General features: G+C 35.8%; 1 protein-coding gene across 2 annotated transcripts in view; it reads left to right on the top strand.

The window, feature by feature from the left end:
* st14 (ST14 transmembrane serine protease matriptase) overlaps positions 1-26,034 on the top strand; it is a 45,612-nt gene extending 19,578 nt beyond the window's left edge. For both annotated transcript variants that reach the window (XM_058745571.1, XM_058745570.1), the window contains 16 exons: positions 277-347; positions 857-1,029; positions 1,598-1,633; positions 2,791-3,019; positions 4,608-4,744; positions 5,581-5,684; positions 6,671-6,780; positions 6,999-7,129; positions 7,303-7,407; positions 8,622-8,729; positions 9,028-9,141; positions 10,423-10,542; positions 17,936-18,116; positions 19,212-19,480; positions 19,746-19,882; positions 24,458-26,034. In XM_058745571.1, the coding sequence (XP_058601554.1) occupies positions 277-347; positions 857-1,029; positions 1,598-1,633; positions 2,791-3,019; positions 4,608-4,744; positions 5,581-5,684; positions 6,671-6,780; positions 6,999-7,129; positions 7,303-7,407; positions 8,622-8,729; positions 9,028-9,141; positions 10,423-10,542; positions 17,936-18,116; positions 19,212-19,480; positions 19,746-19,882; positions 24,458-24,619 (2,187 nt within the window). In that variant the 3' untranslated portion in view covers positions 24,620-26,034. The remainder of the gene's footprint in view (positions 1-276; positions 348-856; positions 1,030-1,597; positions 1,634-2,790; positions 3,020-4,607; positions 4,745-5,580; positions 5,685-6,670; positions 6,781-6,998; positions 7,130-7,302; positions 7,408-8,621; positions 8,730-9,027; positions 9,142-10,422; positions 10,543-17,935; positions 18,117-19,211; positions 19,481-19,745; positions 19,883-24,457) is intronic.
* The last annotated feature ends 162 nt before the right edge of the window (positions 26,035-26,196 follow it).

The following is a 26,196-nucleotide window of genomic DNA, read 5'->3' as shown; positions in this document are numbered from 1 at the left end:
AATATCTCAATTTAATAGTTTTTAAATGTATATGCAGGATCAGAAAGCTCTCAGATTTAATCAAAAACATCTTAATTTTTCGGGTTTGGAACATAATTATTATCAAAAATAAAATAAAAATAATTAAAAATGTATTTTTAATATTCATAATTGTGTCATTATATTGAATTTGTATGAATTTCAATTAACTGTTTATTGTACTGTTACTGCTTATAATTGACAATAATTGTTTTAAAAAATAATCTGATGTTTCTTTCTTTTTGTTTTTGTTTTTAGATGAACGATACATTCACCAGAGATCCTCTCCTTTCCAAATACTATACCAAGTCTGTCATCACTGCCTTCAGGTAAAGCTGAACTACAGCTCCCTGATTCAGACTAAGTAAAATTTATAGCATGCTCTCTAAATCTAATAGTTTTTAAATTAAACAATAGATCATTCTTTATGTCTTGATTTTAATACTTAGTGGTTCCGTTGATAGAGATAAATTACAAGTCTCATAGAATCTGGGTTAAAAAAATCACCCTAATAGAATACAAATGATTAATTTCCAGTTCAACTATTACTACTGCTCATGCTCAGGGTTGGGGACCATAAAAACAGAGAAATTATCCATTACACCGAATCAGAGTATCATACATAATGGGCTCTTTTTTTGATTTGGGTCAGTAAGAAACCATCTAGACCTAGCATAGCATAATTCTTAAAATCACACAAAACACCTTAGCAACTAGCATTATGCAAAGCAAATCCTAAAATTTATATCAGTACATTATGCATGAGCAAGTACCACAAAAATCAAGTTGTACTTTCATTCAATAATATGTCTACTTTTGCACCATCATGCATCTGCAGTGAAGGAACCTTAGCATATCATTGGTCTCAATTTGACATTCCTGAGACGGACCAAGAGATCGTCCCAGAGCTGACAGAGGAGCGTGTGGTCGAGGCTCTGCGGAGGAGCATTCGGCAGGAGGGAAAACGAGTCGGGAACATTGCAGTCACTGCCAGCGACATCACTGCTTCGTGTAAGATGATTGCTAATTATAAAGAGAGCATATTTGCTCCATACAGTCGCAGTGCAGTAATTAGAATGAGTAACGGAAGATTATATTGAAAACGGTTGTGAAAAACAACATTATGACTGTTTTTGTAGCAAAATGCAGTGACTAACATATATATAAATGACAAAAACAATGATTAAAAATGTATGAAATGGCCCCTTTAGGAGTACTGCTGCTTTTTTAATAACATTGTAGATGACGACAGGGACTTGCCCCCGTTGTGCAGCTCAATGCAACAAAGTAATTCTTTGTTTTTGCAAAAAACTGTAACTCTCTGTCCTTCTCCGGTCCCCATCTGCATTATATACATGAGAGAAGCAGGCCTGAGTGACACCTCAGTGCCCTGCTTAAAATGATATCTCTGTACGGAGACTCATGTCCCTGTAGTGAGGTGAGACTGGTATTTGTGAACGTCAGAGTCAGGGTGAGGGGTGGAGGAGGAGGAACAGAATGTCTGACAGGCCTTTGGAAAATGGAAGGAAAGAGGAGTGAAAAAAGTACAGCATGCATCATTTTCTCTCTCTCTTTGCAGCCACAGACCCTCGGATGGCCAGGGACCCCAGATCCAGTGAGTAAAGTGTGTCCCATTTCAGTCACCGCTGCACTGTAATTTTCCACCTGGGTTGCCGAGCTTTCTCCTGTCACTCACTGAAAAATGCCTGCCCGCCTCCATCTCACACTCGCTCTATCTCTCTCTTGCCTTCCCTTCCACTTACCTTGCTGTGCACAACAGCACGGAGATCTCAAAAACCTGTTTTTCAACCACAGAGAGCATTGCTACAGCTCTTCAACAGCAGCTTTGGACAAATGTCTAAATTATCTGCATCAAACTGCAAGTGCATGGCGGTTTCTAATGGCTTTAGAGTCAACATGAAAGCAAAATAGACCCTTTTACTTAAATTAAATGTATGGCTTGTAATCTTTTATAAAAATGTAATAACTTGATTTGTAGACTTTCCTTATTTCAGAAGTTTGTCAGCCAAACAAATTGATCTAAAATATGAAATAAGTACACTCTGAGAGTTTATATTTCAATAATGTAACACATTGGCATATTTACAGTTCTCTGGTTTGCTGGTTTTATGACAAGCAGCTAAACAAAAAAAAAGTTAAATACAATTTATTTATTTTGAAAATGTATTTTTAAAAAAATATAATTTTATTTGCTATTCATCATCTCACAAACCCCTGCAAGCTTAATGTTTAATGTAATATTATTTTATCATTAATATTTAAAGTTCAATAATAGAAAATAATGGTATATTTAAAAATAATTAATGGTCAATTGGCCATTTAATGGTCTCTCCAGTGGAGAAGAGAGAAAAGCAAACAAACAGAAGTACATTTACAGTACATATAATAATGTTTACATAAAAACCAGTTTCAATTTGTCTAGAGCTGCTGTAGTGATATTTGACGTCAATTATGGGCTTGGGCACCTGGAAGTGACGACAATAATCAATAGCAAATTAACGATTTCAAAACATTTAATTTTTAATTCTGTGGTCATGGTGAAGTTTTGGGTGTTTGAGTGACCTCTTGTCCCATCCAAGAAGCCACTTATCACTCGATTCAACCACTTTCTGTGAGTACTAAGGATCTTTGGTGGTGCTTATACTTTCTGCGCAGCAATTATCATCTGATGTATCTGTCGAGTACTTGAGCTAGTTTGTTATTTACCAGAATAAGATCAGATCTTTCTACTTTTCCTGTTTCTGTTATCAGAGAAATGCTTTTACAGTCTCATGGCTGATACCACCAGCAAAGAATTTACATCTCCGGAACACCCTAGGAGATACCCAGCTAACTCCCGATGCCAGTGGCAGATCCGTGCTCCTAAAGGTTACGCCATCATTATCAGGTTCAGGACCTTCCACATAGAGGATGACTGTGCCAATGATTATGTAGCCATTTATGACTCGCTCAGTCCTGACAGCACTTATGCGATCACAAAGTGAGTACATGCCACTTTCAAACCTCATATTTGACTTTGTGCCATTTAGGTTTTACCATAACCTGTAACAATGCTGTTTAAATTAATATAAAGTTAAAAGGCTGAAATGCTTTATCATCACTAGAATACCATAAAAACCTTTCCCCACTTTGAGCAAAATAAAGCAATGTTTCCTTTCTTAAAAAATAAATAAATAAATAAAAAACACTTTTAAGGACTTCAAATTAACATGTGCTGAACTCTGTGTACAACCAATCTTTTTTTTTTAATCTCTTATGCTCACCAAGTCTGCATTTATTTGATCAAAAATACAGTAAAAAACAGTAATATTGTAATTTAAAATAACCATTTTCTATTTTAATGTATTTTAAAATTTAATTTATTCCTGTTATGTAAAGCTGAATTTTCAGCATCATTACTCCAGTCTTCAGTGTCACTTGATCCTGATTTGATGCTCAAGGAAAAAATGCTTAAAGATGGAAATGTTTATGCTGCTTAATATTTTTGTAAAATCTGTGAGAAATTTTTGGATTCTTTAATGAATAGAGAATTCAAGATAACAGCATTTATTTCAAATAGAAATCTTTTGTAACAATATAAAAGTCTTTAATGTCACTTTTGATCCATTTAAGGCACCCTTGATCAATAAAAATATTAATTTCTTTGAAAAAGTAACACGCACTGTACAGAATACATGTAATATCCTTTTCAATGCATCTCTACCTTCTAAACTTCAAGGACGAAGCCCTCTCATCGGCGCTGGTTACATGACTTTTCAATTCGATTTCATTGGCCTAAGGCTTTTTGGTGAAGATTGGCTTGTTAAGACCTCTCTCTAGCACCTTTCAAATACATGCCAATTTTTAGTCACCTTATCACTGGGTGATGTAGATGGCAGACTTAAGTAAAGGAGCACTTGTTTTTTTCTTTTTTTTCTTCCTTTTTAGTTTCTTGATTTATTTATGCTATGTAACAAATCACCTGAAGTGTATAGGTGGCAAACTGTATCTTGGAGCCAGTGGGCTCTGAACATAATTCTCACAACACTCAGCCTCTGTTCCGTTTCCAAGGTGACTGAGAGTTTCTGTGCATCACAGCCATACAGTTCTTAATAATGTTGTTACGCCCCAGGTCTCTCTCCCTCTCCCCCTCTCTGTCTCTGTCGTGAGGTTTCTTAACTCGATATACCCATTTGACTTTGCTTGTCATGTAGTTTCACACTGCCAGTCAAAGTTTGGACATCCTTGACTGAATTTCTGATCTTAAAGAGCCCCAAAAAAATCCAGTTTTTAGTCCGTATCTTTTAGGCTGGTGGTCTTGGGGCATTGACAAAATGCACTTTAGGAACAAACATACCAATAATACACATTACACAGATTTTCATTCAATCAATTTCATTGATATATATATATATATATATATATATATATATATATATATATATATATATATATATATATATATATATATATATATATATATATATATATATATATATATATATATATATATACTTTAGTATATAAAAATAAAGCACTGTTCTATACAGTTGCCACAGTTCTAACACTCTTGTATCTTTCCATCACAGACAGTGTGGACTTCGACCTCCTACAAATCCCCTTGAGGTAGTTTCTTCTGGTAACATCGTGCTCGTCAACCTAATCACAGATGTGGCCCGGAGACCTGGATTCAGAGCGGTTTACACTGTCATTCCCGTTATTGCTGGTAACGGCAGTGATTGTTCTGTACAAATGCTTTAGTATTTTATAAAGTCGTCATCTAATGCTGCCTTCACGTGCTATCGGAAATTTCCTATTTCCCACTTATGAAGTCGTGATTACGAGCTTGTCATATTCAAGTGCCTTAATGTCGGAAAGAATAAAATGTAGCATCCCATTGGTTGACAATCATATAAATATTCACCGCGCTATACATGCAGTTTCGCTGACAATTCTGGAATTTCGGTCAAATACATGCTTATTTCACTGCTTATGAAACATACAATATGCTTTGCATGATCGTTCATATTTAGCCTATAAATACACTACTTTAGCAACAAGACAAAGGGATGTAGTTGTTGTGAGAACAGCATTGATAGCAGCAATGGTTGTTCCCTCCACCATGTTTGAAGTTTATGACCCGCCCAACTCGGGTATCAAAATTATTTCCGAATTTCCCAGTAGTAAATACGACTTGAGAGGCCGTTCACGTCCAATTTCCGATTAGGAAACTCGTATTTACGATAATTCCGATAGCAGGTGAAGGCAGCATAAGTCAGGGGTGTCAAACTCGGTTCCTGGATCTAGCTAATCAAGTTCTTCAGGGTTATTTGAAAACTGCATGGTTTGTGTGTTTGAGCAGGGTTGGAAATAAACTCTGCAGGGCTGCGGTCCTCTAGGAACGGAGTTTGACACCCCTGATCGAAGTCAAAAATCTTTGTAGACACTTGCAGTGTAGCCGTCAAGCTTGAAAAAAAAAAAATGTTGAAGTGGTCTAGAAAGTATTACATTTCAGTTCAGTTCTGTTTTCTATTCACTTCCTCCCTCCATATTAATTTCTAGCTGGGAGCTGCGGAGCATCTCTGACTACGCCCACTGGAAACTTCACCTCTCCTCATTTTCCTAGTTTCTATCCTCCCTTGGTCGACTGCAACTGGAACATCAATGTAAGCCTCACATGACCGTTTCACTTTTCTTTGTTTACCAACAGAGAGAACTCGTGTTTTGAAATTAAAGGAATATTTCAGTATGTATTAATTTGTTGTACTATCCATTGTTCATAGTTTGAACTATGTTCTTTTATTATTGTTTTCTTTCTACAGGGAAACACAAAAGCAGATGTTAGGCAAAATATAATTTTTTAAATGAATAAATTATTTTCAGTAAGACTGCCTAAAATTGAACAAAAGTGAGAGTAAAGACTTATACATTACATTTAAAAAAAAAAAAAATCTATTTCATATAAACACTGTTCTTTTTCATTTTCTGTTAATCAAAGAATCCTGAAAAAATGTATCACAGTTTCCCCAAAAATATTAAGCAGAACAACTGTTTTCAAATGTTTCTTGAGCACCAAATCAGCATCTTTGAATGATTTCTGAAAGGATCATGTGACACTGAAGACTAGAGTAATGATGCTGAAAGTTCAGCTTTGCATCATAGGAATAAATTACATTTTACAATATACTAAATACAAAACAGTTCCTTTAAATTGTAATAATATTTCACAGTTTTCGCTATATTTTTATCAAGTTTTGCTGAGCGTAAGAGACTCATTTCAAAAACATTTACAAATCTCACTGACCCCAACGTTTGTAACAGTAGTGTATGTATTTTAAGTAAATATGTGGCTAATAATAATTCAGCTAATAATAATTCAAATTTTGGCTGCACATCTTCAGAAGCCTTGAAATATAGTTCATAAGTGTACATTTATGTAGAGCAGCTCATGCATTCTGCCTACATCTCATTTTGTGTTTCACAAAAGAAAGAAAGTAATATAGGATCGGAACAATATGATAGTGAGTAAATGAAGAAAACATTTTTGTATTTGAATGAACTACTTCTTTGAGTAGCAAAGTTTTTCAATTTTATCATTAGGCTGTTTTATTATTGAGTTATGTCTTTTTTCACCATCGTGTGGATTCTGCAGGTCCCTGCTGGCAGAAAGATAAAGATGGAGTTCAATATGTTCCGTGTGAAAGAGCCGGGGGTGGACACTAGCAGCTGTCACAAAGACTTCATAGAGGTTCTGGGTAAAAAGTAAGTTCTGTCATCTGTCCTGCCATGCCAGCCAGAAAGATATCCCCCATCGTTTCTTGTCAGCTTCCTGATAGTCTATGAAATGGCAAAAGGCCCAATAAATAAACATGATGTTAATTTAGCTGAAAACCATCTGCAGTAGTCTGTTGCCAATTCATTCTTGGTTTTCTTAGCCTTTGTTGTATTAACACTTCATTCCTTCCTCCATTTTTTTTAAGGTATTGTGGAGAGAGACGTAGACTTGTTCTCTCTAGCGCCACCAATACCTTGGAAGTGAAGTTCCATTCAGATGAATCCTACACTGATAAGGGATTCAGGATCACTTACACCGCCTTTGACCCTGTAAACCGTACGTAAGCCCAGTGTTTCAATATGGCCAGCCAAATGTATTGATGGAGTTTTGAATCAGGACCATTTAAAACTAACAGATCACATTATTCTGTCATTAGAACTATTTCACTTCTCCTACGTGTTGAGTTCTGGCTGTCTTCCTGTTTTTACCCTTATGAATTTCATCTCCAGCTTGCCCTGGTCAGTTTGCGTGCACCTCAGGCTACTGCATCAAAAAAGAGCAACACTGTGACGGATGGAACGACTGCGAAGACATGAGTGATGAGAAGAACTGCCGTAAGTCTCATCCCTGTCAGGATTTTGCAAAATTTAATTTAAACCTTTAAATTCGATTAGCTCTGTCCAACGGGATACTGATGTGAAATGACAGGAAGATGAATTCAAAATTCAAATTCAAAGACAGAATTCAAACACTATTCAGTATACATACATACATGCATACATATACACACATATACAGTCATGGCCAAAAATATCGGCACGCTTGGTAAATATGATCAAAGAAGGCTGTGAAAATTAATCTGCATTGTTAATCCTTTTGAAATTTAATTTTTCAAAATTCACAAAAATCTAACCTCATTGGATAAGAATTTAAAATGGGGGAAAATATCATTATGAAATAAATGTTTTGAAGAGTGAACTGAAGAGAAGGAGCACCAACATGGAGCTGGGAATCTAAACTCTGGTTTGCTATCCTTGTTGGGACTCTCCATAGGCGCAATGGTTTTTATACTGTACAGACCATATATTCTATTGCCCTACACTTAACCCTACCCCTTACAGGAAAGTTTTTGCATTTTTAGATTTTCAGATAAACATTTACTATTTTTAATCAATTTTTTCCCTCGTGTCACAATGTCAAAAATTTCAGGTTTTACTATCCTTGTGGGGACATTTGGTCCCCACAATGTAGCATAAACAAGTACACACACACACACACACACACACACACACACACAAAAAAAAATATATATAATATATTATATTATTTATTTATTTTTTTACTGATTGGACAGTGGCAATTTTACAGTTTTACTCAATGCTTTGAATTGTACAGGACATTATAAAAAAAACATTAACACTAAAAATAATAAATAATAGTATTATATTTGTGTATGTTTAAATATATCATTTGTTATGTACATAAATTCTAGGTGTTTTTGGTTTATAAAATGAACATAATTTACACTATAGGCCGTATTTCAAACATCAGTTCTTTAGATCATCTAATGCTTCTGGAAATATTTTACATGTTGTATGAAAGCATGGTTATGTTTAATTGAGAATCAAGTGCACGTTCTACTACATTAACTTCAGATTTGCATTATAATTTTGCATCTCGTTTGCTGCAAGTAACCAATAAACTTAAATAAACGGAAATAACATTTTGATGAGTATTTAAATTGTACTAATAATTGATAAAGTTAGATGATGTTTCAGATCAATTTTATGTTGACACATTATTCACTTGAATGTGTTTTGTGTTTCAGGCTGTGATGACGGACAGTTTACTTGCAGTAATGGGCTGTGTAGGCCTCAGTACTTTGTGTGTGACAGAGTGAATGACTGTGGTGACAATAGTGATGAGGAACATTGTGGTGAGTTTCTCCTATTACATTTTAATTAACATGTATTTATATTAGCATTTGCCTGTCAGGAAGTTAATTTAAATGAAGCAAAATACATTTAAGTATACACTAAGTACTGACAGACAAGCAGTGGCAGGTGTTTTATCTCCACAAAGTGGAAACTTAAGACTTACTTTGAACTATGACATTTTTCTGGACAACTTCAACATATTTAAGACTTGCTTCATTGTGGCATACTTTAAAAAGCCACTTTGATTTTTGCATTTGAAGAGCACTTGACGAGCTTTTGTTTTGGTGTTCCTCCTAGATTGTGGCAGAGCAGAGGAAAGGTGCGGGGATGGTGCCTGTATCCCACAAGAATTTATATGTGATGGGAAAAATGATTGTGCTGATGGCAGTGATGAAGTCTCTTGTGCAGCAGGTGAGTGAATTTAACTTTGACTTACTGACCACAGATCTGCTTTTCCATAGAGCTTATCTCCAGGTTAATCTAGTTTGTTTTGTAAGCTAATGTGCATTGAATATACCTATTCACAAGCAACAAACTAACCTAAGTTTTGTCATGGCATCATAGGTGTCACTTGAAAGCAAGCAAAATAAATAAAATTATAATATAATATAAAATATAATCGATCAATAAGATCAAATAAAATAAAGCTGGGTCCAATCCAATGTAAGGAAATGGGGAAAAAGTGGAGAAAATGCAACAGGATACAAAATTGAATTAGTTAATATAGGCCATATATAACTATGGTCACTATAATTATAACTTATATATGTAAAATATTTTGATTACTCAAAAATGGATTAACTTATATTTATATATGAGATTGTGCTAACTTATAATGAAAATATTGTTACAATAGAAAAAAATGAATGGTCGTAAAAATAGGCTTTATTTACTTTGCACAAAACATAATGTACCTTTTTTTTTCTTTGAGGAAAACATTAGACATTTTCATGGAGAGATTAACATACGCAGGTCTTGAGTTATTCACAAAAACATAAAATATTAAACACTTCTAGTGCTTTCTATTGTCGGGCTGGATGTTCATTTGCAGTGAGATTTGCGACTATCCTACGTGTCTGTAGTTTAGGGTCTCTAATATCCAAATGTTTAAGTAAGATAAAAATGAAAAGTTTGTTGTCACAATAAATAGCCAGTCACTGAAAAGGTGACTTAAATATACTTAAATATTTAGAGGTTTCAGATGTTTGTGGATGTTTTAAGTGTAACTTTAATCAGATAGCTGCATTTGAATTTTGATCTTCTTAAACATTTTCTGCTGGCTTGAAGTGTTTCTCCACTTCTGCAGATGTTAAACTGACATGCATTAATATCTTCCACTGGATACTGAGTACCAATGTGACAAGTAACCTGCTTTTAATTTGCAACACTTGTGAGCAATATCTTTAACACTTGTGCTGAAATGGTAGTGAAATCGCATGTTTTTGCTTTAGTCTGCTGTGTACAAACTTCTTTACCGCCCACTCTTTCTATCACAAAGTTGTTCATTGTTTTTGTATCCTTCAGCAGAGATAAGTGACCTATCCCACAATCAATAGGCCTGATCAATGCACTGGCTCTTGTATCACCATGAACGAGGCGTAGGTCTTTGGTGATGAAAAGAAGCTGCACTTGATGTTTTTATTCCCCTCATTTACCTCAAGTTGTACTTTCCCTATACTCTCTTCCTCTTAGCGGCTGGTATCTGCAATGATTTCTCCTTCAAGTGTAAAAACAATCTGTGTGTAAACAAAGTGAATGCAGAGTGTGATCGCGAACAGGACTGCTCAGATGGTTCAGATGAACAGGGATGCGGTAAGTCACATTTTTGAATATATATATTTTTTATAGTCTGTGTGTTGCATAGTAACTGGCCCTTTATTGCATAATATTAAGATCTTTTTGATTAAATCACAACTGTGCTGGTATTCAGAACAACAGCACCGTTGCTCATGTGAAATTACCTAAATACAGTGCCCTCCAAAAGTATTGGAACAGTAAAGACAAAATTGCTCTGTTGGCTGTGGAGTCAAGACATTTACAAATATGATTAAAAGATGAATATGAGACAAAACTACATAATGTCACATTTTATTATTGGGTGATTCAACACACAGATGTTTCACCAGCTAAGAAGTTCAGCACTTTTAGAGTTTTATCCCTCTCTCTGATGTGAGCATAAGTATTGGATCAGTTGCCTCACAGGTCTTTCTAAGTGATCAGCTGTGTCCTGTTGCATTAATTCTTCAGATATTAAAAGCAGGGAATGTGTCCTATCAGTTATATCCATTAATTCTGCATTCTGAATCTTGCATTCGATGATGACACACACAAACCAGGATGAAGATGAGGGAGCTGACTTTGAAAGAAAAGCAAGCAATTTGGATGCTAAAAGAAAAGAGGAAGTCAATTAGAGCTATAGCAAAAATAAAGGGCATGGAGAAATCAAGAGTTTGGAAACCACCAGCGACACCAGCAACCAACAACTACCTGATCGGCTGAGAAAACAACAGTAGTTGATGACAGACAAATCATAAAAGCTGTGAAAATGAACCCTAAAAGACGTGTCTGTAAAATCACTAACAACTTCCAGAAAGCTGGGGTGATGCTCTGACAATCTACTGTCCTCAGGAGACTTTGACACAGAATTACAGATGCTACACAGCCAGATACAAACCTCTGACCAGCTCCAAAAATAGAAAGGCAAGATTAGAGTTTGCAAAAAAGCACAAAGGTGAGCCAGAAGAGTTTTGGAACTGTGTTTATGGACCGATGAGACCAAGATGAACCTTTATCTAAGTGATGGGAAAGCAAAAATGTGGAGAAAAACAGGGAACTGCAAATGATCCCAAGCATACAGCCTCATCTGTAAAGCATGATGGAGGTGGTGTCACGGCATGGGCATGCATGGCTGCCTCTGGAACAGGCCCTCTCAACTTTACTGATTACTTAATGTATGATGACAGTAGCAGAATGAATTTGGAAGAGTGCAAAACCATCTTGCCTACCAATATTCAAGAAAATGCCACCAGATTCATTGGGAAGTGCTTCATATTGCATCAGGACAATGACCCAAAACACCCTGCCAGTTCAGTCAAGGGATTTATAAGGGCAAAGAAATGGAAAGTCTTAAATTGCCCAAGTCAATCTCCAGATTTAAATCCGATTGAACATGAATTTCACCAGCTGAAGAGGAGAGTAAAGGCAGAATCTCCCCAAAACAAGCAACAATTGGAATTGGCTGCATTAAAGGCTGGGAAAAGTATTTCAAAGGATGAGACCAAGAGTCTGGTGCTGTCTATGGGTCACAGACTCACTGCTGTGATTGTGCACAAGGGATCTGCAACTAAATAATAGCTTTTAATCTTTTATATCGGCCTTATGTTCAACTGTCCCAATACTTATGCTCACATCAACGAGTGGGATGAACTCTAAAAGTGCTGTTCTTTTTATTTGGTAAAACATGTATGTTGAAACGGCTAATAATAAAATGTGGTATCATTATGAAATGTTTTTTTTCTCTAATACACATTAGAGACAATTAACGGTACCTTTTTATTCAATACTTTTTGAAACCTCCATTTGCCAAAATAGTATAGGAGTTTTCTCCTATAATGCCTGATGAGGTTAGAGAACACCTGACAAGAGATCAGAGACCATTCCTTCATCCAGAATCACTCCAGACCCTTTAGATCCACAGCTCCATGTTGGTGCTTCTTCTCTTCAGTTCACCCACTCATTTTCTACGGGGTTCAGGTCAGAGGACTGGAATGGCCATAGCAGAAGCTTGGTTTTGACCCATTTTTGCGTTGTTTTTAAGGTTTGTTTTTGGATTATTGCCTGTTTGGAAGATCCAAACATGGCCCATTATAAGATTTCTAACAGAGCCAGTCACTTGTTGATTTTTTTTTTTTTTTTTATCCGTTGATATTTGATAGAATCCATGATGCCATGTGTCTAAACAAGATGTCCAGGACCTCCAGCAGAAATATAGGCCCACAACATTAAAAATACAGCAGTATATTTAATTGTACACATGGGGTTCGTTTCATCCCTGTGTTCACCAAACCCATCTTGAGTGTTTGCTGCTTAAAAGCAAATTATTTAGTTACATCTGACCATAGGAGCCAGTCCCATTTGAAGTTCCAGTCGTGTCTGATAACTGAATATGCTGGGGATTGTTTTTTGGTGAAAGCATTTATTTATTTATTTATTTTTTCTTGAAGCCCTCCCAAACAACATGTGGTGATTGTAGGTGCTGTTTGATAATTGTTTTTTAGGTTTTCTGACCCCGAAGCTCAACCTTTTTCTGCAGTTCTCCAGCTGTGATCCTTGAAGAGTCTTTGGCCACTCAAACTCTCCTTCTCACCATGCATTAGGATGATATAGACACATGTCCTCTTCCAGGCAGATTCATAACATTTTCTGTTGATTGGAACTCAGGGCTCCAGACTGCGACCATTTTTTCTAAACTAAACAAAATTTTGTGAGCGGTCGCACTGGCACGACCACCGCGTTGCCAAATTAATAAGCGCTGTTATTATTTGTTGCATATGATCAACATCAAACGGCAAACGAAAGAAATCCATAACAAAACCGCACTACTCGTTTGAGCGGTGCAGCGCGGACCGTTTGTGTTGATCTCGTGATACTGTTATTGCACAGCGCTGCTGTGAGATCCAGTGAGAAGTGTTTGCATTCGCCGCACAACGATCTAGATCTAGATCTATTGAGAAGAAGCAAATTCTGCTCAGAATTCTCTAGTATAAACATCAAACAGCGCGTAGAAAACCAGATGTAGTAACGCTGACTATAGCCATGGTGTTGTGGCAGAAATAGTCAAATGTTGTACATTATTCCTTTCAGGGTTTGTATAATACCTTTTGAGAGAGAAATTCAAGCACTTTTAAATGACTTTCAAACCGCTATTTTCTGCTCTTTAGCGCTCTAAAAATTATCCAAATTAAATGTTATTTTAATGGGATGACCTAAATATTCTTTGTCGTAAACACACTTATGTAAAATAAAAAAATAAAAAAACATAAAATCACCACTATAACCAATAGATGGCAGCAGAGGAGGACTATTGGCTGATTAGACATTAATTTCTACATTTTGCTTTATATTTTGAAATTATAAAATTACTATTATAAAATCATCAATAAATCAAATTTTGTCGGTTTTGCAATTTTTGTGTATGAAGAAAAGTCACAAAACGCCTTGAAAAACTAACTTTTCAATTTGCAGCTGAATCACATAAAAAGCAATCAATTTATATTCACAGAAGTTGTCTGTCAGTTCTGTATAGTCATATAGAAGAAGAATGCTACTCATTTAATAAAAGTAGAAATTCAGTAATATAAAGTTTCCATATGAAATTACATTTTGCACGTTACCATGTACATTTTGAATTCTTGCCAAATCAAGCTCAGTGCTTTACTGTTAAATGTGCATTACCAAGAAATAAACACACAATATTATTAGTAACTGCACTTATTAATGCAAAACAATAGTAATTTTATGATTAAACTATCTTTATTTTTAATACCCCAACACCACCCCCAGCGCTACCAAATCTGCTCCTGGCACCACCATCTGTAGAACCTTAGTGCTCGCAAATGTTAGTCTGGAGCCCTGCTTCTTAGTTACTGCCCTGATGGTGGAAATGGGACTTTTCACTGCTCTAGCTCTTGTTAAAGCCACTTTCTAATTTGTGAAGCTCAATTATCTCAGAAATATATTCTTTGGTTTTTCTGATTGTGATGGGTGATTAATTTGGAATTTGGCCTTTGTTTTCCCTCCTATTTATATTTCTGTGAAACAGAAAGCCCTGGCTAGATAATTTCATGTTCATAATTGTGAATATGAATGGGAATATATTTCAGATATATTTTACTCATGAGAATTTCTAGGGGTACCAGTAATTGTGTCCAACATGTATTTGAGGAAAAAAAACATTTATTTCATAATGATATTTCCCCCCATTTTAAATTCTTATTCTCCAATAAAAGCTAAGAAAGGTTAGATTTTTATGAATTTGTTTTTAATAAAAGATCAAAAGGATTAACAATGCACATTTATTTTCACAGCCTTCTTTGATCATGTTTACCAAGGGTACCAACAATTCTGACCACGTGTGTATGTATATATATTCAGTGGCAGAAACAGGCTATTTTATTTATTTATTTATTTTTTTTATGTAATCGCGGCTTTTTTATCTCACAATTCTGAACTTCTGATATGTGCAGCACGATTGCGTGAACATTTCTGAGCGGCAAAAGTGATAGATCTGTAAAGCAATATATTGTGAGAGGGCTGTGTGTTACAGCGTCCCAAACGACTCAAAATAATAAACCACAAAGTTAACAAAATGATGCACTCCACTGTGCTGAGCAAGAGTGCTTAGTCTCTGCTATCTTCACATGCTATCAGAAACATGAAGTTGTGAGCGCTGCTGCAGTCTTAGGCCCACCCGAGACACGTGATGACATACCCATCTATATTTATATATATATAAAACACACACGTGGTCTGAATTGTTGGTACCCTTGGTAAATATGAACAAAAAAGGCTGTGAAAATAAACCTGCATTATTAATTATTTTGATCTTTATTTAAAAAACAAACAAACACACAAATCTAACCTTTCATTGAACTAAAACACTTTAAAATGGGGGGGAAATATCATTATGAAATAAATGTTTTTCTCAAATACATGTTGGACACAATTATTGCCACCCCTAGAAATTCTTATGAGTAAAATATCTCTGAAGTATATTCCCATTCATATTCACAATTTTGAGGTGATTCCTGAGGTGAGATTGACTCCAGGGTGATTATGAACATGAAATTATCCAGCCATGGCTTCCTGTTTCACAGAAATATAAATAGGAGGGAAAACAAAGCCCAAATTCCCTTAATCACCCATCACAATGAGAAAAACCAAGGAATCTATTTCTGATGTGCAGCAAAACATAACTGAGCTTCACAAATTAGTGAAGTGGCTTTAAGAAAAGTGCTAGAGCAGTGAAAACTCCCATTTCCACCATCAGGGCAATAATTAAGAATCTCCAATCAACAGAAAATGTTACGAAACTGCCTGGAAGAGGACATGCGTCTATATCGTCCTAATGCATGGTGAGAAGGAGAGTTTGAGTGGCTAAAGACTCTCCAAGGACCACAGCTGGAGAAAATTGCAGGACATAGTTCTCTCAGGGTCAGAAAACCTTTAAAAAATAATTAAATAAATAAATACAAAAATCAAACCTACACCACATCTACACATGTTGTTTGGGAGGGTTTCAAGAAAAAAAAAGCAAGAAAAGAAAATGCTCTCATGCAAAAGCAATCCCCAGCATATTCAGTAGTCAGACACGACTGGAACTTCAAATTGGACTGGCTTCTATGGTCAAATGTAACTTTAAAAAATTTGCTTTTTAGCAGCAAACACTCAAGATGGGTTTGGTGAACACAGGGATAAAAAGTACCCCATGTGTACAATTAAATATACTGCTGTATTTTTGATGTTGTAGGCCTATATTTCTGCTGGAGGTCCTGGACATCTTCTTTAGACACATGGCATCATGGATTCTATCAAATACCAACAGATAAAGAATCAACAACTGACTCTGTTAGAAATCTTATAATGGGCCATGTTTGGATCTTCCAACCAGACAATAATCCAAAAACAAACCTTAAAAACAATGGACACAAAACCAAGCTTCTGCTATGGCCATTCCAGTCCTCTGACCTGAACACTGTAGAAAATGAGTGGGTGAACTGAAGAGAAGAAGCACCATCATGGAGCTGGGAATCTAAAGGGTCTGGAGTGATTCTGGATGAAGGAATGGTCTCTGATCTCTTGTCAGGTGTTCTCTAACCTCATCAGGCATTATAGGAGAAAATTCCTACACTATTTTGGCAAATGGAGGTTTCAAAAAGTATTGAATAAAAGGGTATTGGTAATTATGTCCAATGTGTATTAGAGAGAAACATTTATTTCATAATGATATTTCCCCCCATTTAAACTTCTCATTCTCCAATGAAAGGTTCGTTTTTTTTTTTTTTTTTTTAAAAGATCAAAATAATTAACAAAGCAGTTTTATTTTCACAGCCTTCTTTGATCGTATTTACCAAGGGTACCAACAATTCTGACTGTATGTATGTATGCATCACTGATGTTGCTGGTTTCTAGCAAAATAGCTATATTATAATTAGGGATGAACAATTAATCTGCTCAATACGAGTTATCTGCATTCTTTTTTTAATTAATCAGAATTAGCAAATATTGGACATTTAAATATAATAAGATATAGATCATCATCTTGTACTAATTTAAAGGCACACCAATTGTGGCAAAGATTTATCCCTTAGCAACACACAGTCTTAAAGAGAGATGTATGCAAATATGCTAGAGCTGTATGCAAATATGCATTTTTTTTATTTTATTTATTTATTAGTTTCATTTATCTTTGCTATAATTTCTTTGAGATGCACAGTACAAATTTCAGACAACTCTTTTGTAAAACCAAATTAATTGTTAAAATCCATTTGTTATAACTGTTAACTAAATAAACTATTTAGTGTTTTAATTTGAAAGTAATATAGGTGTATAATGTTTCATAATAATTATATATGCAAATACAATTATCAGTAAGAACTTAAGGTCGTGCTGCCCACATTTAGTGTTTTTATTGCATATTCATTTGAGGATAATGATCTTGTTTTCACAAGCTTTTGGTGTTTTAATGAATTTAGAAACAATTGTAATTTCCAGAAGTTGCTGCATCATCAACAATGTGGTAATTAGTGTAAAAAAAATTCACATCAGAGCCCTAAGCCATTAAACTTTTTTTTATGAAACCTTACAAAACTTTATTCTTCTTTTTATAGGCCTCAGGGTTGCTAGTTTCTTTTTCCTTCCTCATTGTGTTTTTATCAGCCAGCATGGTTCGTTCCTCTATATATCTGCCTCCTTATGATTCTGCTTGAGTCTCGCTAAAGGCCAACGGTCCTGTGAGTCAGAGCAGATGTTACGAGAAACTCGCCATCTTTCAATGCAAACAGTTTTCCAGTTGGCCCTCTGATCTTATCCCTGCTGGTCTTGTTCAAGACCCCCTTCACCTCTCATCTCAGCATGCCAAAGCTAGCCCTTCCGTTGTCTTCCTTGAAGTCTTTGTGTTTGAACCATTCCTACAATTTGGTTTCAGACTGTGGAGTCCGGCCATACAAGCACAACCGTATTGTGGGTGGGCAGAACGCAGATGTGGGTGAATGGCCATGGCAGGTCAGTCTACATTTCAAGACCAGCGGACATGTTTGCGGCGCCTCAATCATCTCCAACAAATGGTTGCTGTCCGCTGCCCACTGCTTCATCCAGCCTGATTCAGCGTGAGTCAGTTTATTCCATCTCTGCATGGCTGTTTTTATTTTTCTCTGCTTAATTTAGCTGTAGTTGATGATAATTTATCACAGACATCAATTAGACATTAAGTATCTTTCTCCTTTCGCTTGGTGCTCAAACATCATCCAACATCTGCGCACTGTGTTGGATCAAAGCCTAAGTTTGTATTTATTTGCATTGGCCAGAAGGTGGAGCACAAGACATGCAATACAATCATACTTTACCTTGATAAATGATTCCAACATGTTTCTGAGACTGAAACACTAAAGCTGAATTGAAAAATAATTCACTCTCCTGAGCTGTGGTTTCAGCATGAAATCAAAATCGACCCCATTTACTTTCTTAATAAACATTTCTGGTCTTATTGTGAATGATACATCAGTGCACAAATATTTGTGATTTTAATCTTTCATCAAAATGTAATAACCCGTTCCACCTCTGAAATGACTTTGCAATTCGGCTGAAATCACCAAGCCCTCTTATTTTTCAATCCCTCTTCATATAGATGTCCTATAAACACAGCTTTTCACAATCCCGCCCAGTGCCCATACTTTTTTATTTATTATTTCTTTGTCAGCTTTTATAACCTTTTCCAAGCTTTTTGGAGTTTCAGTGAATTTTAAACAATTGTAATATCCAGATGTTACTGGCAATGTGGTAATTAGTGGAAAAGTTCATGTTTCCTCAGGTTTCCTGTCAAATTACAGATTTTAAATGTATTTGAATGCCATTTCGTATTGGCCTTTCAAAACAACATTGTGTAGATTGTCTCTTCCAACAGCCTCAAATTAGATATTTATATAAGCAAATACAATTATCAGATTATTTGTATAACATTTTAGTTATAACACCGCCTCTAGTGTCTTTATTATATAATCATTTGAAGATAATAAACTTCCCAGTGTGCTTTTAAGAAGCTTTTGGTGTTTCAATGAATTTAAAACCAACTATAAAGTGTGGACATTTACTTGTCTTTAGATTTTCTGATTTATAATGGTTTGAACACCATTTCGTGTTGATCTTTCAGAACATCTGATTTAAACGACTAACCTCCAAAACAACATTGTGTTTATCGCCAACAGCTACAAAATTATATCCAACTGGCTGACGTACAGTGGTCTGCGGGACCAGAACATCCAGGACACTGTTCAGAAGCGCACTTTGAAGAACATCATCACCCACCCAAACTACGACCCAATGTCCTACGATTATGACATCTCACTGCTGGAACTGAGCCAGCCGTTGAACTTCACCAACACCGTGCATCCCATCTGCCTTCCAGCACCAACTCACGTCTTCTCGGCCGGTAGTTCCTGCTTTGTTACGGGCTGGGGCACGCTCCGAGAGGGAGGTGAGACAGCTTGTGTGCCTGAGGGCTGCCCTTTTGCGTTTGGAGTTCCTTTTTTCTATTAGATGCCTTTTGGAATTTTACCTCACAAGTTTGACATTTATCAATCCCATGTCTCAATGTCACTTTTAACACAAGTTTTGTTATAAGATTTTGTGGAAGCACATAACTAATTGTAATCAACCTTTCAAACACCCATAATAAGTAAAGATGCTCTTTGCTATTAGATTCGTTCTCGTAGGACTAATGTTTTATGTATGTGTTGTAGGAAGTGTTGCACAGATCTTGCAGAAAGCAGAAGTAAAGGTGATTAATGATACAGTATGCAACATGGTGACTGAAGGTCAGGTGACCTCTAGAATGATGTGTAGCGGCTACCTCACTGGAGGTGTGGATGCTTGTCAGGTAAAAATTTTTTTTTTTTTTTTTTTTGTGAAAACGCACTGAATCTTTTTTTTTTTTTTTTTTTCTCGTTCACTTACAATATACAGTGCCCTCCACTAATATTGGCACCTTTGGTAAATATGAGCAAAGGTGGCTATGAAAATAAATCTGCATTGTTTGTCCTTTTGATCTTTCATTAAAAAAATTCACAAAATTCTAATCTATCATTGAAATGAAACAATTGAAAGTGGGGGGAAAATCTCATTGTGAAATAAATTCTTTCTCTAGTTCATATTGGCCACAATTATTGGCACCCAATTGTTGAAATGTCCTTTTCCCAAGATAGCAGCCCTGAGTTTTATCCTATAATGCCTGAAGAGTTTGGAGAACATGTATAAGAGATAAGAGATCAGAGACCATTCCTTCATGCAGAATCTCTCCAGATCCTTCAGATTCACAGCTCCATGTTGGTGCTTCTTCTCTTCAGTTCACCTCACTCATTTTCTGTAGGGTTCTGGTCAGAGGACTGGGACAGCCATGGCAAAAGCTTCATTTTGTGCTCAGTGACCCATTTTTGTGTTGATTTTGATGTTTGTTTTGCATTACTGTCCTGATGGATCCAAACACGGCCCATTATAAGATTTCTAACCGAGGCAGTCAGCTTTAGATTTTTTATGTTGATTTTTGAGAGAATCCATGATGCCATACATCGGAACAAGATGTCCAGGACCTCCAGCAGAAAAACAGGCCCACAACATTAAAAATCCAGCAGTATATTTAACTGTGGGCATGGGGTACTTTTTATCCCTGTTTGTACTAAACCCATCTAGTGGGTTTGCTGCCAAAAAGCTCCTATTTTTTTTTTTTCTAAGTTTCATCTGACCATAGAAGCCAGTGTCATTTAAAGTTCCAGGCGTGTCTGACAACTGAGATGCTGGAGAATGTTTTTGGATGAGTGAGGAGAATTTTTCTTGAAACCCTCCTGAACAATATGTGGTGATGTAGGGGCTGTTTGATATATATTTGTTTTTAGGCTTTCTGGCACCAAGACTCAACTAATCTCTACAATTCTCCAGCTGTGGTGCTTGGAGAGTCTTTAGCCACTCGGACTCTCCTCACCGTGCATTAGGACGATATAGACACACATCCTCTTTCAGGCAGATTTGTAACATCTTTAGTTGATTGGAACCTCTTAATTATTGCCCTGATGGTGGAAATGGGGATTTTCAATGCTTTAGCTTTTGTCTTAGAGCAACTTTCTATTTTGTGAAGCTCAACAATCTTGTTCTGCACATCAGAACTTTGTTTGGTTTTACTCCTTGTGATGGATGATTGAGGGAATTTGGCCTTTGTTTTCTTTTATATTTATAATCCTTTGGAACAGGAAGCCAAGGGTGGACAATTTCATGCTCCTAGTCACCCTGATATGCTAAAAAAAAATTAAATATGAATGGGAATATACTTCAGAGATATTTTACTCATAAGAATTTCCAGGGGTGCCAATAATTGTGGCCAACATTCATTGGAGAAAAACATTTATTTTATCATGAGATTTTCTCTCCAATTTCAATTGTTTTACTTCAATGATAGGTTAGAATTTTGTGGGGGGGGGGTGGTGTTGTGTGTGGTTTTTTTTAAATGAAAGATCAAAAGCATAAACAATGCAGATTTTTCACAGCCACCTTTGCTCAGATTTACCAAGGGTGCCAATATTAGTGGAGGGCACTGTATGTAGGAATCTATCAAATATGTTTTTTTGTTTTTTGTTTTGTTTTTTCCGAAATGACTTTGGACTGTCAGGTCAAAATTCTTTTTTTTTTTTTTTTTTAATCTTTAAGTAAAATAATGTGAATAATCGGGGTGTGATGAGACACTTATCCCACGAGACTGGGTTCATGAGAACGAGACGAGATTTTTAGACTTTAAAAAAAAAAAAAATCCTCAATGATGAAATATATAGGGAAAATAGTATTATATTCAACTGAAAAACACAAAATACAAAAAATGTAGGTGCATTTTGAAATCAACTTATACTTTATGAAATTAAACTTCTTTTTTAATGAATTATATGCAGTAATAACATGTAAACTAGAGCTGCACGATTCTGGATAAATTGAGAATCCCTTTTTTTTTAAATATAAATTGGAGATCACGATTCTCTCACAAAATAACGTAATTTATTAGTTGTTCTGACAATGTTCATTGCTTAAGTCTTTTAAAAATATATATTAATTTGAACAAAATTAAAAAAAAAAAAAAATTCAATGGAGTCAGTGTCTCACTTCATAAAGACTTGTTTCACTACTGGAATCTCTTGAATGAATGATTCAATGTCAAATACATTTTTTAAACTGGTTGTCGCCACCTCCTGGCGGAAGATGATAAGCGTTATAATACAAGTGTTAAGATACTTTAGTTTTGATCGCTACTGTAGACTAAGTGTTTATACACAAACTATAAACTTTTATCCCAGTACTTCTGTTATTTAAATATCTGTAACACAGAAATAATGATCTGTGGTTGAAAAGACTGTTTGTGTTGCTCTTCCTGGATCAGCAGCAGCATGAATGCAGATTTGAATGTCTTTTAACACCTGTTTCGCATCGTAAGCGTCAGTGGAACTTGAGCAGCGCGTGTTTAGTCTGACAGCATTCACATCGGAAGCGTGATGATGGTCGACCCTCTGATTCATCAACATCTCACGCTCCACTGACACTCGCGATGTGACTTAATAGACATAGCTGAATCGTTGTCATTCAAGAATAAGATCGCGTGGGTCTTTGAATCAAGATCACAAGCGCAATTTTTAACCACGAGATCTCGTCACATCTCTAGTGAATAATTATATTAATAATCAAAACATTAATAGAATTAATCTCTCTTGCACATACAGAACACTGTGCAAAGACCAAATTGCATGCATGCGCATATGTGTATATATATGTATGTATGTATATATGTATAAACGTAATTTTTGATTAGTAATATGCATTGCTTAGAACTTCATTTGGACAACTTTAAAGGAGATTTTCTCAATATTTAGATTTTTTTGCACCCTCAGATTCCAGATTTTCAAATAGTTGTATCTCAGCCAAATATTGTCCGATCCTAACAAACCATACATCAGTTCCAAACTCAGTTTTGAAAAATTGACACTTAAGACTGGTCTTGTCGTCCAGGGTATAATATATAATATATATCACGTCTGAAGGCATGTTTACATGGCTCTGTAACTCTGGCGTAGCAGTATATGAAATTTTAACATGAAATTTTGCAGTGCTTACATAGACACTTTAAAAATAAGTAACTTTCTGTTTGTTGATCAATATGGACCAACTTGATGTGAAATCTGCATAGGGAAATCTTTCGCAGATTCCTATTAAAATGAACAACAGATGTTGTTTTTTTAAAGCGACATTTACAAACTCAAAATCATAACGCCCCCACCCCAGTTGTGAGTTAAAAATCTTTATATCTACAGCATGTGCAAAATTAGGCCTACACGTTTATCGAATGTTAATGAATTCAAGGTGGTTTAATAGGCATTAAGATGCATTGTCAAGCCCAGAGTCTCTTTCGTCCTGTTCTATTCATTCAGAAACACCTACAGTACAAATATGACATGAGCATAATGCCGTCAAAATGTTCAGCTAATGTTGTTGTCTTCCTGCAGTGTGTGTACAGCCTCGTAGTGGAGAAGATTAATTATTCTACCTTGTTCCCTGATATTCAAATGAGCTGATTTCCATAATTTCTACTTCTATCTCACTTGTTATTCATCTTGCTTTCCTCTTCTGAACGCTCTGTGCGTCTCTCTTATTCCGGGTGTAATCTTCTTAGTGTGCTTTTCTCTCGCACAGGTTCCGGTCCTGGTCTTGTGACTCCTTTCTATCTTCCTCTCCTGCTATTGGAGCTCATAGATTTTATGCACATTCTCTCTCTTTCTTTGTACTTTGCTCCATCCTTCTCACCCTCTGTAATATTCTTTCATTCACTTAGTTGTTTTGTCTTCCTCTCACCTCCCAATTCAAATATGCTTTATTGCCACGTCTGTTTACATTGCAATATTGGCAAAGTAATTAAGAGCCGAATTGTATTACACACAAAACAAATCATTCAGGAATAATAGTAATGGAATGAAATGACACAGTAAATAAGCAGCTTAAATTAGAGGTACAAGATAATAAATGATAAGTGATTACAATAATTAAAACGTTTGCAATTGCTTTACATGCCCCCCTTTTTTCTTTTGTTTTTCAGTTTCTCATATACATAATCATCATTTCATCTCCTTTTTCAATTTCAAGCACTTTATTGGCATGATTATTTTGTATACAATATTGTAAAGCATCAATACACACAATTTTGAAAAAAATACAAAATAAAATAAATAATCACAGTACACTGTACATTACATTAAAAATGAAGTAAACATTCAGTGATGCATTAAAGAACATTCTCTAGAATAGATCAACAGGCAACTCTTGAATACGGTCATCAAATATGTTTAGTTACATGAGTGTCCTTCATGCATTTCGTCGAGTTTTGGAAAATGTGGAGTGACGTTTAAAAGTTTCTTTCTTTTGGCTTCCACAGGGAGACTCCGGCGGTCCTCTTGTATGTCGTTCCGATGTTGGCAAATGGTTCCAGGCTGGAATAGTGAGCTGGGGAGAAGGATGCGCTCGGCGGAACAAGCCTGGCGTCTACACGCGTGTCACCAAACTGCGGGACTGGATCCGTGAATTCACAAACATATAGTGAAGCCTGGACCTGCAATCATACGACAACCAAAGCAGAAGAACACAAATGTTGAGTGCCGTGAATATTTAGTACAGTATGTGAGCCACACTCACAAAAACGAAAGTGAATACAGCTTTGGTCGACATCCTTTGTGAGAAAAAAAATCATTCAAATTGAACTTGCGTATGTTTCAGACCACCTGGTCGTTTTCATAATAGCATTTTCAGTCAGTATGACTATTTGGTTGTTATGGCTTATGAATGATGTTTTTCATAGCTGTATCAATCTAAAGTTGAGTTCAACTTTAGTCAACCAAATAAAAAGGTTCATAAAAATACATGCAGATACCACTATAATGAGAATATATATTGCTGTGATGTACTGTTACACTCATTTACCAACTCTTTGTCACGCAGTTGTGGTTCCATTTGTTCGTATCGGATTCCTTGAACAGTAACTTTGTAAATGGCACTTAGAGATCAAACTGTCATATAATGAGGCTGCCAGCACTTATGACCTGGTGGAAGTCATGTTGTTATCTTTATGAATTGTATTCTGTTTAAAAAGTCTTTTTCTTATGCTCAAAATGTACCTTTGTTCCAAAGACTGGACCCTGCCTCTTCTCAGAAACTCTTGTTTCAGGCTTTGGAGATAGCTTCAATCCCTACATTTTTTTCCCCCCCTTTAAGCGAAGGTCAAAAGCTTCTTTGCAATCTAGAAATTTCTGTAAGCATCCCACTCAGGCTGACCTTCTTTCCTCACATCTGTGTGATCTCATAACCTCAGTGCCAAAGCTCTGAAATGGAGGATTAGGTAAAAATAGGATATTTCCGTCATCCATTTGCCAATACAACCAAGGCCAACATAGGTCACTCACTTCTGCTGCATGTTAAAGTTCCAGCCAATCAATGTCAAAGCTGTTGGCTGAAACAACCTAGCAGGATGGTCTCTCCTTCAAAGAGACCTGAACGTATCGAATAATCTATACTGCCGGTTCCTCATAGACTTGGCAAGTTTCTTTCCCATGGAAAGTCCACTTGCTTAGTAAGATTTTCAGGCTTTGTAGTGTAGTGACTTAATTTCCCAGGAGGTACAAGAGACGTCCACTTTATTTTGAGAGATGTCAGGCAATAGATGCTATATTTATGTACTACAGAAGTTTCATATAGCATCATAAAGTGCAATTTGACCTATTGAGTGCTTGTTAGGCTTTCATTTTTAAATTGTTTTTAAAACTGCAATGATTATGTATGGCTTAATGTGTCTGGGTGACTAAATGCGCTTTGTATTGTTAATATAAATGAACTTGTTGGTCTTTTCTGTCGTTAAATTTTATTTTATTTTAACACTATGCAAATGTTTTAATGTATGCAAATTTTCCTAGAGTTTATAATGTTTTCTTCACAATAAAATACATGCTGGTTTTACATTTACTTTTTTTCCAGAATAGAGTGTTTTGGGTCATTTCCAAGTAATTTAATTTCCCCCTCAAAATGCAAAATGTAGTAAAGAAAACTCAAAACCGTTTCATCAATATTAAATCAGCTGGCTTTGGCATAAACCAATGTCAACAATTATTTGCCTATAAATCAGTG

Source organism: Onychostoma macrolepis, chromosome 15, assembly GCF_012432095.1.
Source record: "Onychostoma macrolepis isolate SWU-2019 chromosome 15, ASM1243209v1, whole genome shotgun sequence".
Classification (NCBI taxonomy): Eukaryota; Metazoa; Chordata; class Actinopteri; order Cypriniformes; family Cyprinidae; genus Onychostoma; species Onychostoma macrolepis.
This window is presented reverse-complemented; position numbering and strand designations above follow the sequence as displayed.